This window comes from Pinus tabuliformis, chromosome 3_2 (assembly GCF_031772625.1).
Source record: "Pinus tabuliformis cultivar Carrire ecotype Pingquan chromosome 3_2, CPIR1, whole genome shotgun sequence".
Taxonomy (NCBI): domain Eukaryota; kingdom Viridiplantae; phylum Streptophyta; class Pinopsida; order Pinales; family Pinaceae; genus Pinus; species Pinus tabuliformis.
In genome coordinates this window covers 715,480,287-715,499,348 of record NC_142302.1, presented here as the reverse complement: position 1 = coordinate 715,499,348, position 19,062 = coordinate 715,480,287, and the positions used below count along the sequence as shown (strand labels likewise).

At 39.7% G+C, this 19,062-nt stretch overlaps 1 protein-coding gene across 3 annotated transcripts in view; it reads left to right on the top strand.

Annotated features, from left to right (window-relative positions):
* The window catches only part of LOC149182640 (DExH-box ATP-dependent RNA helicase DExH1-like), a 150,646-nt gene extending 132,967 nt beyond the window's left edge, over positions 1-17,679 (top strand). The window contains exons 8-13 of one of the 3 annotated variants that reach the window (XM_089416910.1): positions 13,814-13,843; positions 14,053-14,790; positions 14,893-15,127; positions 15,240-16,407; positions 16,492-16,591; positions 16,708-17,679. In XM_089416910.1, the coding sequence (XP_089273036.1) occupies positions 13,814-13,843; positions 14,053-14,790; positions 14,893-15,127; positions 15,240-16,322 (2,086 nt within the window). In that variant the 3' untranslated portion in view covers positions 16,323-16,407; positions 16,492-16,591; positions 16,708-17,679. Of the gene's footprint in view, positions 1-13,813; positions 13,844-14,052; positions 14,791-14,892; positions 15,128-15,229; positions 16,408-16,491; positions 16,592-16,707 lie in introns of those variants that run through there. The other 2 variants (XM_089416911.1, XM_089416912.1) reach the window with 2 other exon arrangements.
* The last annotated feature ends 1,383 nt before the right edge of the window (positions 17,680-19,062 follow it).

Genomic DNA, 19,062 nt, shown 5'->3' with positions numbered 1-19,062 from the left:
AATGTTCGAATGCAGAAGGGTGAAGGCATTGACCCCTTTCTCACTAGAATTCAACATATCGGGGATGAGCTTGTAGCAATAGGAGAAGTGCCTCAAGTTACAGAACTTGTGCGTTTAGCCCTCAATAGTGTCATCGAGGAATGGGAGACCTTCGTCCAGGGCATTTTGGGATGAGATCAGTTACCTAGGTGGGACTCAATGTGAGTAGATCTAGCACAAGAGGAGTTGAGGCGAACTCTAGTAAAGAGCTCCATCGGCGACAATAGAAACAAAGGGTTGGAGGGTGTGAAGGAGGAAGAAAATGTGGCCCCTGCATCAAAAGGGAAAGCAAAAGGTCCCAGTCAGGGACAAGGCTCGTAAGAAGAGAAGAAGAAGAAGAAAGATCTATCCAAGGTCAAGTGCTTTCGGTGTGGCGAGTCTGGCCACTATAGTACTCAATGTCCTCTAAGGAAGAAGGACAAGAAGGAGAAGCAGGATCAGGAGAAAGCATCCTTAGAGATAGACCAGGTGTCCTCCAAGTTGGAGGAACAATTCGTTTTATATGCAGCTATACCTCCCGAGAGAGGTGGGAAGACATCGAGTTTTAGACTCCAGAGTTGCGTAGAGCTGGGAAAGGTCCATGGAGGAGTAACAATTGTAGTTTACTCCTCATATGGATCATTACCCTTTGCTACAGGGGCCCATATTGAGTTGCAGGAGGATTAGTGTCAGTTAGTGCATTCAGTTCCAGAGTGGCAGTTGTAGTCAGATGTTGAGGAGCGCAAAGTAGTATTGACAATAGTGTAGGAGGCACAATGCTGAGTCAACAATGACATAGATTTCCGAGTGGATAGTGTAGAGGCTAGTAGCAGTCAGAGACTCGGGAGATAGTTGCAACACAAAGATAGTGATTCAGTATACAGTATTTTGGATGCTTCTCTATTGTAGTAGTTGCAATAGCAACAACAATAGTGAGAGGGAATGTTAGTTGGGTTGCTGTGTAGATGCAAAGTTGGTGTTGATTTGGGGTAGCATCGGATGTGCTCTAGCCATGAAAATTGGTGGAGAGGCTAAAGCACATGAGATCTCCAAAACCTATAAATCGTTTTGGAAAATTCCATCTAGATGAGGAGTGATTAAATTAATTAATATTTTTAATGGGTTCCTAAGTCTAAACTTAGGAAAAAAAATATTAATGGGTATTAATAAGGATAAGGATGAGAAGCTTCTAAGAGACAAGGATCAAGTCTATTTTAATCTTAGCCGTTGATTAGGGAATTAATCTCGGTCGTTGATTCATCAATAGGAAAAGTATAAGAGAAGACTTGAGGATCATTTGGAGATACACTAGCAGATACTTAGTATCTCAAGGAAAATCGATTTTCTTAGAGGGAGAAAAATCGATTTCAGAGGGAGAGTTGCAGGGTGGAGGAAGAAGAGGTGACTAGCAGCTGTTAGGAAGCTTAGAAAGGGTGACACAGGGGCTTTGGGAGACATCGCAGAGGGAGATACAGATTAGGGACGCAGTGAAAGTTTGGAGCAACGCAGAGTCAAGCAGGTGATGCAAGGTTGACGCAGTGAAGAAAGGAAGTCCTCCAGGGTGTCAGAAAGTCTTAGAGAATGGTCTCATGTGTTTTCTCCCTATATCTATGTAAAATCTTTCTGTAAAAGAGATTGTTGCTGAAGATTAATAAAAACCCTCCTCTGCTGCACCGGTTTTCCCGCATTGGGTTTTTCCGGGGACAATTGTCTAAAAATAATTTTGTTAATGTGTCTGATTCTTGTGCATATATTCATTTCTGTATAATGGTGTGACATCTGCAGTAGAATTTATTTTAATATTTACTGAAGGGATTTCATAAATAACTTATTGAGAAATAAGTAGGTAAAATAAATCAGTTACTACAGTAATAGAATTTATGGCTAGAATTTTTCATAGTTGGCAGCAGTACAGGATGTACAGTGTAGTTTCAACAACAACACAGATGCAACATGGTTCAACTACAGTCAGTAGCAGATGAATTAGAGTTAGCGCAGTGGTTGGTCGATAGTGGCAGGCAACTACAATTGTTAGACATCAGCAGCGTGAATGGAGGATGATACAGAGAGTCGAGACAGGGTGTTGTAGCAGTGCAACGCTAGAGAACACCTTCCTCGCTAAGAGGGAGTGTTATTTTTTGTAGCATCAGATGGTGTTTTAGTCTCAAACTTTGTGGAGAGGCTAAAACACATGAGATCTCCAAAACCTAGAGATCGTTTCCGGAAATTCCACCTAGAGATAGCTCAATTAAATTAATTGACCATCATTTAATTTTTTCCGAAGTCTAACTTAGGAAAGCTAGTTAATTAATAGTAATTAATTGAAAAAGGTGAGAATTCTCTAGAAACTCACACAGATAGACTTGGAGATGATCTCAACCATCGATTAAGTTTTAATCGTGGTCGTTGAAGTCTCAATTAGAGATTATAAAAATAGGTCAATGGGTAGATGGAGAGCACACCAATGGCAGATACTCAGTGATCTAGACAGTACGATTTTCTAGTCCAGGTGATTCAACAGGAGAAATCAAGTCAAAGATTGAGTAGCAGGTGGCATAGGGGAAGAGTAGTAGATTTCTGGAGGAGTTTCTAGTTTCGGAAGAGTTAGGAGAGGAGGCCATATTATTTCTCTAGGTGGCTGCGCAGAGCCTCAAAGAGGCAATTCTATTTAGCTGAGCAGGAGGTGGATTCAGTTGACAGAGGCCAGGAATATTTCCAGAAGGTCGGGAGGATCGTTTCCAGAGCAGCAACAGGCAGAACGATTTGAGTAACAATAGTTCTAGGCTGAGCGAGTTACAGGTTGCACAGAGTTGACACAGAAGCCTGCGTAGGGGGCTTGGACGATTGACTTGGAGTTGTCAGATTGAGTCAGGATTGCTTGAGGAGGAGGGTAAATTTCCTCTGATATTTCCTAGATAGAAACGCTAGTTTGGTGTCATTTTATTGTACGCAGAATTTTTGCTGTTGCATAATAAATTATAATAAAACCCTCAACTGTTGCACTAGTTTTCCCGCATTGGGTTTTTTTGGGGACAGTTGTCCAAAAATAATTGTCATTTTTATGTGTGTGTTAGCATATTTCTCAGATCCAACATTTTATTTTCCGCAATATTTTTTATGGTGAAAAATTGCAGTGTGATTTATTCGATATGTGCCATAGCAAATTAACTGCGTAATTAAATTTACAGTTAGAAGAATAAATTTCTAGTTGCTGCAATTAGAATGATAAATTTTCACATTTGATTCCCAAATGAAGTTTCCTTTTGATTCTTGGAGTTTCAAGGGGATGGATATCCTAGTAGGAAGATGTTTGTTCAAGATATGTTGCAGAACGCCAAGATTGATGTGGTTTTTCTTCACAATGTGAACTTTGTGGGTTTTGAGTTATGGCGCCATATGAGTTACTGTGGGAGAGGCCCTTATTGAGCTTTAGGGCATTCTCAATGAGTGCTGGTGTTGGATTAGCTCTTTACTCATTCCTGCATGTTGAAATTTGGTGGACAGGTGGTTCCCTTAGGTTTGATCTTTGGCCTAGGGAAAAGTGTCCAAAAGAATTTAATTTTTCTCCTAAAGTAACTTTATAATTTTTATAAAGTTAAATCTAATTTAAAAGTGACTTTAAGTGATAAAGTTACTATGTCTAATTTTAAAGTGACTTTTATAAAGTCAATGAAAAATTAGAAAGGAAAAGTGACTTTGGAAATAAATGACTAAGTGGGTCTTTATTAAAGTGGGGTGAATTAAAAAATAGAAAGTGAGATTTAAATGAGCATTTAATCTCAGCCATTGATCTAAATCTATTTCAGCCATTGGATTTAGGGATGACCCAAAAGTCACTTGGATCACCCAAAAGTCACTTGGAGTTAGATTAAAGGAGGAAAAGGAGGAAAAGGTCATTCATTCTTTCATGAGAAGATTGGGAGAAGGAGAACAAGAGAGCAAGAGAGATTTCTGAGCAGGGAGGAGAATGAGACAGCAGCTTGGCACACATTCCAAGGCAGCAGTTGAGCAGATTTGTACAGCTACTTCAGCACACAATGAAAGGCAAATTTTGGCACGATTTTCGAGGAGTGGTTTGCACAAAAATCGAGGAGCAGTTTGCTGATTTTTCTGCACGCAAAACGAGGGCTGTACAACGCATTTATTGCAGTCCGTACAATGCATTTAATGATGGCCGTACAACAGCATGTAATGCTGAGAGTGGGCACGAAAATCGAGGAGGCCGTACAGCATTTATTGCTGTCCTGTTTGCTGTAATTTCTAGTTCGCTGTGAGGCATGGGAAAAGAGATAAGTTGTAAATTTGCTTGTTGATTTTTTGCTGAATATTTCTCACTGTAAAAAGACAATTTTCAGAAATAAAGAAGAGCTCTCAAACTGATTTTCCGCAAGAGTTGTAGGGGGTTTTTCCAGGGTCACATTGACAAAAAATCTCAGTGTTTAAATGTGTTTTAATGGCTGTTTATTACTGCTGATTTTTATTTCTGCAATTTCCAGCATTCTGTAAAATTTCCAGAATTTGTGTTTTCAGCAAATTTATTTTTTCCAGCTTGTTAAATGTATGGTTATGCGAAAGGGCATTTAACTATATGGGAGAAATAAGGAGAAACTGAAAACCAGGGTGGGAAATGAGAAATTTCTACATGGTATCGGAGCTTGAGTGCTGAATGGCAGTTTGGGACAGCAAAAGGAAAAATTACAGCTGCTGATTTTTCACTCAGAAAATTCCAGCAAGCTGATTTTTCATAAACAACAGTTTTATCTTTACTACAGCAGTGCTATTTTTCAGTTTTAGGACAATAGGATGTCATTGGGATTGAGGGTGGAGGATAGACTGGATGGGCATACAAATTACAACGTTTGGAAGGAGAGAATGCAAAGTATCTTTGAGGAGGCAGAAGTCTGGGATATCATGGTGCATACCACACAGAACCTTGTTGTTGTGCCTACTGATGCTACTCAGTTGACAGCTTATAATAAAAAGAACAACAAGGGTAAGAGGCTGATTCTAGACGGAATCAAAGACCATTGCATTCCTCATGTGAGAGGAAAGAGCAATGCCCATGAGATGTGGACAACATTGTCCAATCTCTACCAGAGTACCTATGAGAACCGGAAGATGGTACTGAAGGAGAAGCTGAAGAACATTAAGATGGGTAATGATAGTGCAGCTGGATATCTCACAAAGATTACTAATGTGAGTGATGAGTTGGCAGCGATTGGAGAGGCCATTCCACCCACTGAGTTGGTGCGGATTGCAGTGAATGGCCTCCCCCGTTCATGGTTGAACTTTGCTGATGGGGTTTGTGCACGTGAGACCCTTCCCACATGGGAGAGGTTTTGGGATGATTGCATTCAGACAGAGATCAGGAAAGGTCAGCTTGGGGCAGCCAAGCCAGTTGAGCAGGATGAGGATGTAGCATTGGTGGCAGGAGGCAAGAAAGGCAAAGGGAAGAAGCAGGCTTCCACAAGCAGTGGTGGGGGCAAAGGCAAAGGTAAAGGTAAACAGGGGAACACACAGAAGGACTATTCCAAGGTGAAGTGTTGGAATTGTCAAAAGATGGGACACTATGCAGTTGTGTGTCCGGAGAAGAAGAAGGGGAAGAACCAGGACGTGGCAGCTTCAGCAGAGATTGAAAAGTAAAGGTAAAAAGGGGAACACACAGAAGGACTATTCTAAGGTGAAGTGCTGGAATTGTCAAAAGATGGGACACTATGTAGTTGTGTCCGGAGAAGAAGAAGAAGAAGGGGAAGGACCAGGACGTGGCAGCTTCAATAGAGATTGAGGACTTTGCAGGTCGTTTTGACCAGAAGTTTGCGTTCACTACGTGTGAGTCCTCTAGTGCAGGATCACCTGCCACACAGGTTCAGACGGAGCATGCTTTTCCCTCGATTAGCGGAGCATCTTCGGGTATCTGGTATGTGGACAGTGGGGCTTCACGTCACATGACAGGAGCCCGTGAGTACTTCTCAGAGCTCTCAGAGAGTGGCAAGGATATAGAGGTAGTACTCAGTGATGATAGAGTTGTTAGAGCAGTCGGGGTGGGAACACTGACATTTCAGAGGGAGTCCAAACCTCCCTTGAAAGTGTCAGATGTTCTTTATGTGCCAGGGATGAGGAAGAACCTCATATCCGTCTCAGCTTTGGAGGACAGAGGATATGAGGTACTGTTCAGGGGAGGACAGGTGTTGATGTATCCCAGGGGCACTCCAGCTGATTCAGCTAGAGTGATAGGTGTATGCCATGCAAAGGTGTACAAGTTTGCATTCTAGCCCCTTTTGGCATTGAGCAGTAGTACCGACAGCAGAGCTAGCAGTTCTGAGCTGTGTGAGATTTGGCACCGCAGGATGGGACATATGTATCATGGAGCCTTGAGGACATTGCGGGAGATCACTACAGGTGTGCCAGATTTCAGTACTGATCACTTTGATACTTGCAGAGGTTGTGCGATGGGCAAGTTTGCCAAATCCCCTTTTCCCAGCAGTGACAGCAGAGCGACTGGGATACTTGATTTGATTCATTCCGATGTGAGCGGTCGGATGTCTCTGTTTCCTTGAGTGGATATGAGTACTATGTTTTATTCATTGATGATCACTCCAGGAGGACCTGGATTTATTTCTTGAAGACCAAGAGTGAGGTCTTCAAGTGGTTTCAAGAGTTCAGAGCTCTTGTGGAGACACAGATAGGTCGAAAGATCAAGTCCCTGAGGTCGGACAATGGAGGAGAGTACACCCTTGGAGGTTTGTTGACTATTGTGCGGAGGCAGGCATTAGGAGGGAGTTCACTGTTCCTTACAACCCCCAGCAGAACGGGGTTGCAGAGAGGAAGAACAGATCCATCATAGGGGCTGCCAAAGCCATGTTACATGATCAAGGGTTGCCATTGTTCTTGTGGGCAGAGGCCTGCAACACAACTATTTACTTGCAGAACAGCAGTCCGCATCATGCCTTGGGGCACATGACTCCGGAGGAGGCTTTCTCTGGGAAGAAGCCTGATATTGGTCATCTTCATATCTTTGGATGCATTACATACTCCTATATACCCAAGGAGAAGAGGACCAAACTAGAGCCCATCACAGAGAAGGGCATCTTTGTGGGCTACAGTGAGACCTCAAAGGCCTTTCGGATTTACATTCCTGCACAGAGGAGAGTTGTTTTCAGACGGGATGTGAAGTTCGAGGAGGACAGGGCCTTTAGGAGGTCACGGGAGTTAGAGTATCTGGATTAGCCAGACCCTCAGCAGCAGTTGAGTCAGTCGCAGGGATCCAGTGGGCAGGGATCAGGAGGATCAGGAGGTACTTCTATGAGGATGTCAGGTCCGTCAGTGAGCAGTGGCTCACCAAGCCAGAGGGGTGGTGCTCCGGGCAACATGCAGAGTAGTTCACAGAGCAGTTCACTAGGGAGTCCGCTGATGGACAGTTCACACGGTACCTCAGCTTCTACAGGTTCAGGGGCAGGCAGGAGGACAACAGACAGACAATCAGGAGTTTAGGCTCCTGATGATGATGAGGAGGAGGAGTTTCATTCTCCGGTGGGAGAAGTGCGCTCAGGGAAGAGGAAGCCCAAGTGGCTTCAGGACACCTTGAGAGATGCCACATCTGTTGCTGAGCCGAAGAGGCCGGTCAGAGAGAGTAGACCACCTGAGAGGTTTTGTAGCTATATGGCGATGGTTACCAGCATCCTTGACTCTGAGCCTTCTAGCTATGAGGAGGCAGCTAGCCAGTAGGTCTGGAGAGAGGCCATGCAGGAGGAGTATTCTTCTATCATGAAGAATGATGTTTGGGAGGTGGTGCCGAGGCCTGAGGGCAAATCCGTGGTTACTTCCAGATGGCTTTACAAGGTAAAGCATGCCGCAGATGGCAGCATTGAGAAATTCAAAGCGAGGTTTGTGGCTAGAGGGTTCTCCCAGGTAGAGGGAGTTGATTATGAGGAGACCTTCGCTCCCGTGGCTCGATATACTTCGATTCGCTCCATTATATCGATAGCAGCAGAGATGGGTTGTAAGATCTACCAGATGGATGTGAAGACCGCATTTCTCAATGGATTCATACAGGAGGAGGTGTACATTGAGCAGCCACAGGGCTTTGAGGTGCATGGGAAGGAGTCCCATGTGTGCAGACTGAAGAAGGCCCTTTATGGCCTGAAGTAAGCTCCCAGAGCTTGGTACTCCAGGATAGATACATATTTGCAGGGGATGGGTTTCACAAAGAGTGAGGCAGATCCAAACCTTTACTTTATTGTGATTGGTGAGGAGCCTCTCATTCTGGTGTTGTATGTGGATGACTTAGTCATTACAGGTGCAGAGAGACTCATAGAGCACTACAAGAGAGATCTTGCGACGGAGTTTGAGATGAAGGACATTGGCTTGATGCATTACTTTTTGGGCTTGGAGGTGTGGCAGGAAGAGGGGCATTTCTTTCTGGGGCAGGGGAAGTATATTGTGGACATCCTTAGCAGATTCCACATGGAGGATTGTAGACCCATGTCGACACCGATGATCACCAACTGGAAGAAGCTTCATGCTTCGGATTCCGAGTTGGTGGATCCCACATTGTACAGGCAGCTGATTGGTTCCTTGATTTATTTGGTCAACATTAGACCAGATATCTGTTTTGCAGTCAACACGATGAGTCAGTATATGTGTGAGCCTAGGAAGGTTCACTGGGTGGCTGCAAAACACATTTTGCGGTACTTGCAGGGGACAGTGGATTATGGTCTGGACTACAGGCAGGGAGATGGAGTGAGATTGGCAGGATACACTGATTCTGATCGGGCAGGTTGTGCTTCTGATAGGAAGAGCACTTCAGGGTGCTGTTTTGGGTTGGGTTCAGCAGTAGTGTCATGGTTCAGCCGGAAGCAGCAGTCAGTAACACTGAGTTCAGCGAAAGCAGAGCATATGGCAGCCAGTCTAGCTAGTTGTGAGGCTATCTGGCTTCGCAAGATGTTGTTTGGCTTATTTGGTCAGCTATTGAGACCTTCAGTGATTTACTGTGATAATCAGAGTTGCATTAAACTCACGGAGAATCCAGTATTTCATGACAGGTCAAAGCATATCGGGATCAGATATCATTTCATCAGAGACTATGTTCAGAAGGGAGCTGTGAAGCTTGAGTATATTTCCACTGATGAGCAGGTTGCAGATCTTCTTACCAAAGCCTTACCACGGGGCAAGCATGTCTACTTCAGAGACAAGATGGGTGTGGTGAGGAACACTTTCCTCGGTAAGAGGGAGTGTTGAAATCTGGTATCGGAGGACAGGTGGTTCCCTTAGGCTTTGATCTTTGGCCTAGGGAAAAGTGTCCAAAAGAATTTAATTTTTCTCCCAAAGTAACTTTATAATTTTTATAAAGTTAAATCTAATTTAAAAGTGACTTTAAGTGATAAAGTTACTAAGTCTAATTTTAAAGTGACTTTTATAAAGTCAATGAAAAATTAGAAAGGAAAAGTGACTTTGGAAATAAATGACTAAGTGGGTCTTTATTAAAGTGGGGTGAATTAAAAATAGAAAGTGAGATTTAAATGAGCATTTAATCTCAGCCATTGATCTAAATCTATTTCAGCCATTGAATTTAGGGATCACCCAAAAGTCACTTGGGGTTAGATTAAAGGAGGAAAAGGAGGAAAATGTCATTCATTCTTTCATGAGCAGATTGGGAGAATGAGAGCAAGAGAGCAAGAGAGATTTCTGAGCAGGGAGGAGAAGGAGACAACAGCTTGGCACACATTCCAAGGCAGCAGTTGAGCAGATTTGTACAGCTAGTTCAGCACACAGTGAAAGGCAGATTTTGGCATGATTTTCGAGGAGTGGTTTGCACAAAAATCGAGGAGCAGTTTGCTGATTTTTCTGCACGCAAAACGAGGGCCGTACAGTGCATTTATTGCAGTCCGTACAGTGCATTTAATGTTGGCCATACAGCAGCATGTAATGCTGAGAGTGGGCACGAAAATCAAGGAGGCCGTACAGCATTTATTGCTGTCCTGTTTGCTGTAATTTCTAGTTTGCTGTGAGGCATGGGAAAAGAGATAAGTTGTAAATTTGCTTGCTGATTTTTTGCTGAATATTTCTCACTGTAAAAAAGCAATTTTCAGAAACAAAGAAGAGCTCTCAAACTGGTTTTCCCCAAGAGTTGTATGGGGTTTTTCCAGGGTCACATTGACCAAAAATCTCAGTGTTTAAATGTGTTTTAATGGCTGTTTATTACTGCTGATTTTTATTTCTGCAATTTCCAGCATTCTGTAAAATTTCCAGAATTTGTGTTTTCAGCAAATTTATTTTTTCCAGCTTGTTAAATGTATGGTTATGGGAAAGGGCATTTAACTATATGGGAGAAATAAGGAGAAACTGAAAACCGGGGTGGGAAATGAGAAATTTCTACACTGCAAAGCTACGTGGTTGGGCATGTTGTGGACTTGTTGCATAGATGCATGTGGGTCACTGTTTAGAATCTAGATGCAAGGTAAGCTCCTTGCCTTTGCTTTGTAGCAAGATGAAAATCACAGGGTGGAACCTTATACAATATGAGGTGTGACTAGCCTCTTCTAGATGTTTGTATCTTGTTTTTGCTTTGTGTTCTTAAACCTGAGCTAGTAGATTTGCCATGCTTTTCTTTTATAGTACTGGCCTTTGCACTTCCACTTCGTATCAACAATGTTGTATTGTGCAGTCCCATTGACCTGTTTTTGGTCATTTGTTGGACATTAATAAACTTATCTTATCTACAGGTCGTTTCCAGGAGGCCAAAATCAAATTGTTGGGTGTTAAAAAGACCCTTTGAACGAGGTCTTTTTATTTTTCTGGTGGTTGCTTCAGTTGTATGATCATATCAGAAGTGGGCAGAGGTTTACCTTCCCAAAGACAAAATTTCCTGCTGAGACGAGAGGTTGCACTCCTATGCCAATTTTCTGGCATTGGGAGGTCAATACCAAGGAAAAACTTTCTTTGCATAGCAAGCATCCCTTAGCGGCAACTGCAAGGGCCATAAATTTCTAAGTAGGTTGATAATCTTTCTGCAAAATATCAACAATAGTAGCAGAATCACTAAGATTCAGTGATATCCAAATGAGGGCTTATGACGTGTATATATATTAGATACTACTTTTCCACCATACTAGGCATGTACTTACAAGTGTAGAACAATTTGTGCTCCAGGAGGGGCCTCCATTGAAGTTGTGGTGTCCATAATTAACTCCCTGTTTTGTAATTGATCACTGCATCTTGTCATGTATCACCTACTGCAACCTGTGGCTAACTGAAGGTCTTTCCGAGATCAATTTACATTTTGTGGTTAGTATCCAGTTTATAGTCAATGAGAGCAAATCCAATAAAATGGGCATTTATTCTTGGTTTTCTATGTACATTTTCCTGGGCTATAAAAATTATCCCATGTTTTGAGCTTTTGTATCATAATATTTCGATTGAGATGTAACCTACTGTTGTCTTCATTCCTCCCCCCCCATGGGCCGTTATGTAAACCGGCCAGTTGATACACCTTTTGTATATGCTATGCTAACGTTGCGGCTGATTCTCAAGGCTCTTCTGTAGGACTAGAGAAGTGCTAACTGTTGAAATCTTGCTCACTTCTTTTGTTTGTATCATCGTATAGGACTATTAGTCATTTGTGTTGACATCTTGGTAGACAATCATACTTTTAAAATAAAAATAGTACGTCTCAACATAAAATATAATTGCAATGGGATTTTTCTGGAAATAAATTGTGTTGGAGTTTAGAAATGTCCCAACATTTTAAGTGTACACTTCAGTCATCATTAGGGGATCCAACAGAAAGCTTATTGAAAGATAGAAAAGAGTGAGCCCTTGAACCAACATAAATCCAAAATCCAAGAAACTGCTCTCCAATTCCCTTCCCTGAGTCCTAGTTTTGCTTCCTTACATTTATGGAATCACCAACCAAATTTCTAAGATCCTAGCCATAAAGAATATCAAAATGGTTTTCAAACATCACAAATTTAAAAGCATCAAAAATTTTTTAACGCTCTTCTTTCTCAAGTTGTATTTCAAATTCCATGTTCCTGTGGCAAATCCTGCATTGGTCAAATGTGTAGGTCAATCTAGACCTATTTCAAATAACATATTGCTGACGCCTTTTGTAATTGCCCTTCTAAATCTGCTACAGCTGAGCATTCCCACAACATCAAGCATGCCCTTTTCTTCAATTGAGCCAAATTTGTGGCGTCAACCCCCATTACTCCTCAAACCTTATTAGGGAAGCCCTATAAATTGAAAAACATTCTAACTATTTCAATTGAAAAGACAGTTACAAGCTAAGTGAATATTGGAAACCTATAATCGATATTTCAATTGAAAATACGGTTACAAGCTAAGTGAATATTGGAAACCTATAATCGATATTTCAATTGAAAAGACGGTTACAAGCTAAGTGAATAATGGAAACCTATAATCAATTGTATTTGTCATTAGACCCTCTTATCGTTCCTCTTAACCTTTCCTTCCCTTGAATATTGGAAACCTATAATTGATATTTCAATTTAAAAGACGGTTACAAGCTAAGTGAATATTGGAAACCTCTAATCGATTGTATTTGTCATTAGACCCTCTTATCGTTCCTCTTAACCTTTCCTTCCCTTTAACCCTTTTACTTTGTCATTCTTTTCTTCCATCATAATGATTATTTCAATTATTCAAAATTTCCTCTCCCCACCACCAACCAATGAAATTTTTAGTCAGTTACCTTCATTTTATCACCAATTTTTCTTGTTTATTTCATATTATAATTAAAAGAAATCAACTTACAAACGTTTATCGAGTTTACCTAAATTTCTAATCAATTATTTTACCTCTATCCTATAAGTGTTATTCTTTTAGCCGATTTTAATTTTAAAATCTTTTGATTACCTATATTTACATTCTCCTGCTTTGTTGAAATCTTCTTCATTATTTAGTTTTCATCCAATCTTAATTTCTCCTTTAATTAACTCATGTTCTTTCCTACTCTTTTACTCTAACATAATTTATTTATTTATATTAATATATACTTTCCTTTTATCTTTAGTTTTTAATTGATCCAATTTGTACGTTTTATTTGCCTATTATCATTTCCATCAATATTATTTGCTTAATGTAAATAATTTAATTCTTTCTGTTATGGTGATTTTGACCAAGTCCTCCCTTTTTAATATTATATTATATTTCTCAACTAATTCCTAATTCCTAATGGCTAGTTTTTTTCATATTTTATTTATATTCGTGTAAGGATTTACTCTTTTCTATCTTTTATTTTTAACTAAGGTCTATGTTGGATTCTGATGATGGGTGGAGTTTTTGTACTAAGTTTGGTGTTTGATCCAAAGGGTGAAGTGTCCATTTATAATATTGAACGCTTCAAAACTTCAACACGGTTTCTATCCAGAAAATCCCACTGCATGCAAATATTTTTGTTAGATATCCAGAAAATCCCATTGCATTCAAATATTTTTGTTAGATATTTAATATTGAATACTATTAATAATTATATTTTAGTATTTAATTGCTAGTATTCTTTTGATAGTCAATTTATAGTTTTAATGTCAAACTGATATTAATTTAATATTGCACTAACAATATTCCAATACAGTTATAACTTTCTTACAAAAACTAATATATTAGTCATTAACACTTCACTTAAATATCGTTTAGTGTGGAAGTTAATATTTTACACAGAAAAACCAGTCTAGTTACACTCTACTCTACAGATGCTTATTATTGTTTCTAGATCTCATGTAAGAGTCACACAATGATTGTGACAATGATCAATACCCTGAATGTGAATTGTTTGTAGAGGCGGGACATGCATGACATCGACAGTGGGGTAATGAAATATTGTTGGTTTTTAATTCTGTTTCCTTGTGCATATTTTATCTGAGGTTATATCAATCAATGCTTTCCTATTTAGAGAATTCCTTGTGTTTTCAGGCACTATCAAATTTGATTCTATTGTGATCAAATCATAGTATGTCATTATTTTTGAATTGACGACATTCTATAGATGACATTTTTGCTTTGTTGTTTATTTTGTAGAGCTCAGAGTAAGCTTCGGCTAATTTTAATGTCGGCAACAGTGGAAGCTGAGTTCTTTGCTTGCTATTTCAAGCAAAAGCTGCAAAATGAAATTGCCATTGTCAACATTCCTGGATTTACCTTCCCTGTCCAAGAGGTGTACTTAGAAGATGTCTTGGAACATACTGGTTACAGGTTAGGTCGTAACTCTCCTTACAGAAATAAAAATCGGGGCACTAAAATGTTCAATGAAGAAAATGCCATTAGAGAGAAGGAACCTGATAGTTGGGAAACCTGGATTGAAGATGAAGGTAAAAGCAACATACAATCTGCAAGTCATTACAGTCAAACAACTCTTCATACATTAAGCTTGTTGGATCAGAGCATTGTAAATTATGACTTGATTGAAGCTATCATATTTTTAATCACTCAGCAGGGTTCACAGGATTTGCAGAAGTTGGGGCATCTTTTGGGTTCAGAATCCAAAAGTGAAAATTCTCTTATATCAAATACACTACATTTTGGGACAACAGGGGCAGTGCTTATTTTCTTACCTGGTATAGCCGAAATCCATAGATTACAGAGCCGCCTTAGGTCGTCAAGTTGTCTTAGTGGTATAGGTATTTGGGTTTTAACTTTGCATGGTTCCATGTCTGGTGAGGAGCAGCGCCGTGTATTTCAGAAACCTCCCGAAGGCCATAGAAAAATTATATTGGCAACAAACATTGCTGAGACTAGTATCACTATTGATGATGTTATGTAAGTGTTGCAGCCCTTTCTTTCATTATATAAAAGTTTCTATATTACTATAGAAAAGTTTCACTACATTGACCATCATTGATTTGTGGATGTGCACTACAGATATGTTATTGATACGGGACGTCATAAAGAAATGAGTTATGACCATACCAAAGGTCTCTCATGTCTTCAGGAAACATGGATATCTAAAGCCAGTGCAAAACAAAGGCGTGGACGAGCTGGCAGAGTTAAACCTGGATGTTGCTTCCGGCTTTACAGCAGGCAACAGTTTCAGCAACTTGCAGAACAACAACTTCCCGAAATTTTGCGCGTTTCTCTTGACAGGCTATGCTTGAAGGTCAGTTTATACCTGATTATACAAGATTGTAATGGTCCCTTGGTAAGCAAACATTTACTATTTATATCATTCTTTTTGTTGATCTAGATTCTGAATGCAAAGGGAACTGTAGGTAAAAGCTTTTCTTGGTGGCCCACTTCAAGATACAACGCAGAGAATGCTTACTTCTCCAAGCCCTGAGGTCATAAGGGCATCAGTGAGTGGCCTACTGTGTATTAATGCTTTGGATGACCAAGAGTGCATGACACCTCTTGGGCGATATCTTGCACAAATGCCTGTTGATGTTCCTGTTGGAAAGATGCTCATATTTGGTTGCATATTGAAGTGTCTTAATCCTATTCTGACGATTGCTGCAGCTCTAAGTGGTCGCTCTCCTTTTTTATCTCCATTAGATAAGCGTGAAGAAGCCAATGCCGCACGCCTTAATTTTGCAGGCAGTAGTAAGAGTGATCATATGGCCATTGTTTCTGCTTATGAGGGATGGATTGTTGCCCGACGAGATGGTTGGAAAGCAGAAGTTGAATATTGTAATGAAAATTTTCTGTCAAGGGAATCTCTTCTTCAAATGGAAGCCAGCCAAACTGACTACCTGAAAATGCTTGCAGATATAGGTTTCTGTTCATGGTCAGGAAAAAGAGGTTCAAGCCATCTCCTAGATGATTTGAATGTAAATTCACACAATGTTCGGGTTGTTAAATCAGTTGTTTGTGCGGGATTTTATCCAAATATTGTCCGAGTACGTCATCCTGAGAGAAAATATATACAAACAGAGGGTGGAACTGTTGCCAAAGTAGCGTCAGCTAATGAGCTCCACTTTTTCACAGAGTCTGATGGGAGGGTATTTTTGCATCCCTCAAGTGTGAACTTTTCTGTGGGTTTTTTTGAGAGCTCATTTCTTGTTTTTACGGAGAAAGTGAAAACATCAAAAATCTTTATCAAGAATTGTACTATGGTACCTGCATATGGACTGCTACTTTTTGGAGGTGAAGTTAAGATAAAACATGAGCAGCAAACGATCATATTAGATAACTGGCTGGAATTTGAGGCCCCTGCACGCATTTCTGTTCTTATTAAAGAAGTGCGCTCAATGGTGAATTCTTTGCTGACAGAAAAAATAAGAAACCCAGCAATGGATATATCTAAAAGCATGGTTGCGACTGCTCTGATGCAATTGCTAGTAACAGATGGTCATTAAGTTATGGAACGGGGTCAAAGTAAGGTTACTCTTATCTGGCTGCTCTTAAATGCTTATTGAAAGAACACGCATCTTCGCTTTTCAGGTGGGTATGAAAACTCAAGACCTTTTGTATACCTTTGTTACTATGCAGTTCAAGACTGATATTTTCCTTTTAATTTTTAATCAGAAGTGCCGCTTCCTTAAAGATTTTTCATACAAAGTGTTCCTGCGGGAAGCTATTCCATTCCGTTTTGCAACATCATCCTCAGTAAATATCCTTATTGGAGGTAGGCTTGGGAATACGTTAAAATCATGTTTTTCTATGTCACTCATTGAAATAAAGGTATCTTAAAGCCTTGTAAGCATTATTTGGCTTATTTAAGGTGAATGTTCTGTTATTCAGGTTGATGTTCACATGGCTATCTCACATTTTTTATGGGAATATAAGATCCATCTGGGATACTTCTTTAGAAATCTCTCCAGGGAAATGAAAAACTGGCATAATAGGGGATCAATTTTATAATAGTCTCATGATCAAAAGTGGATTAAGATCAGATTCATTGAGTGATTCAATTCTGCCAGAGAATATTGAATAAAATTTGAATTCCTTAGGGATCTTATTTCGAATGTCAGATAATTCTTTGCAAGAATTCAGATCTTGTCAAGTTAAGCGTTTCATTGGGAATAACATAACACATGGTCAAAGATGGTTTTTTTTTGACATTGGGTCTGGCCTAGATAATGGCCTTTAGACTTTGTACCGTAGATGTTCCGATAAATGTTTATTGTATACTGTGGCACTGATAATTTTCAATACTAGTTGATCGAGCATACTTTGAAGGGGGTAAACAGATTTTGATGAGGTCGATTCAGGTGGCTTGGTTGCAGCCCAGTGGCAGCATGGTAATGATCTAAAATCTTAGAATAATGTTCAAACTTTAAATCACTTAAGAGATGCTCTCAAGCATCATCTCTCCTGCCACGCACTTAGAAGTCTTGAAGGTAAATAGCGGATGATTTCTACAGAGTGTGCAATCTCAGTGGCCACTATGGCCGAAGGTGATGATTGAATCTGAATTTCGTTGTCTTGAGAATCTGTATTATTGTATCTTTACAGATGATACCATTCTGATATAGATAAAATTCGATGATGGAAGTCACAAAGTGCAAGTATGAAAATACAATTCTGGCAATGGTAGACATGGCTGAGTAAGTACTTTTGCATATTGGAGTGACGTGACCTCGCAAATTGAGCTGGTGGCCCCTGGCTGGACTCACTTTATCAGTATCAACTCACTTTGTTAGGGTCTGTATAAACCTCCATCTATAATTCTTTAATGATTGTTTTAAGTATTGCATTATATTTGACCAGCATTGTCTTCTGTCAATATCATCGAATTAAGCAATATTGGCAATAATTTCCTGAAATTGTAGAGTAAGATGTTTATTTTGTTATGCATTTTAATAACTTTCGTGTAGATGCAGAGGCTGCTTCCCCATAGACTGTTTGTTATGCCAAAATAAAGTCCCGTGAGAGTAAACTGAATCAATTTGATGAAGCTATGTATTGTGTCATAACCAATAACTAAACTAAATCTGATTGTTATGGCAAAAATAAAGTCTCCCGGGAATAACTAAATCAATTTGATGAAGCTATGTATCGTGTTATAACTAATAACTAAACTAAATATGATCAGGCAGTAGTGTACATAAATGTGGGAACTGACGTTATGGCTACTTCATGTAGCCGCCGACTATCACCTTGAACATCTAACATGATTTAATATGTCATCGACTTTATTACATCAAAATCACGTAACTTTGCAATATAAGGTTTTCCAAATAAAAAATACCTTAAAGTGTTAGATATGATCATCATAATGAATTTACTCTTCACATCCTCATTTAATGGTGATATTAAGCATAGTTGATTTTTCTCGAACAAACCAATGTATATGGAGTAAACAAGCTTTAAAACATGTTTGTAGCGCACTTTTGAGTAGTGTCACCAATCAATTAGAAATGAACGTGGCAATCAACTAGAAATGAACTGTAATGAACTGCATTGTATGTATAATCGGCATGGTTAATATAGCGTAAATCATGTCACTGACCGTTTATTTGTCCAAGGACTGACTAATGGGATGAGAATCAATGTACAATTGAAAAATCTAGTGCCTTTATTACTGATGCAAAGTCTGCCATTTTTACATCTTGGTAGTACAACAACGCGATCCTTTGGTTTTACATCACTTTAGAAGCGGGACTTGGTTTTGTCTAGAAGCATCTTTCCCTTCACCCTCTTAAGAAAATTTTTCTCATCATATTTTCAATATCAGCAACCAGAGAAAATATGCATGTTGTTTTACCCTCTCTTTTATATGTCTCGCATGGTTATTCTTCTCATGGTTTATGAAATTTTAGTAACACATCCTATAGTAATACTCGGGTGTTATTTTTGGTTCTCCCCTCGAAATGAGCATCACCTTTTGTTTGATTTGGAACACTTGAAGCCTTCTTATCATTATGCTTTCCACATACCAATTCCTATCATTATGCTTTCCACATACCAATTCCTGATTGTTTCCAATTTCTTTGGCGCCGCCTTGTCATGCATCTTAGCGAAGTTTTCAAGCTTACAACAATCACTATTATCAATTTTAGATCTGATGTTTGATATGAACTGCTACATTTTCCATTGTGTTCATCAAGTGCTACATCTCTATTCAACATGATTTTGTGAGTAAAATGTTTACCA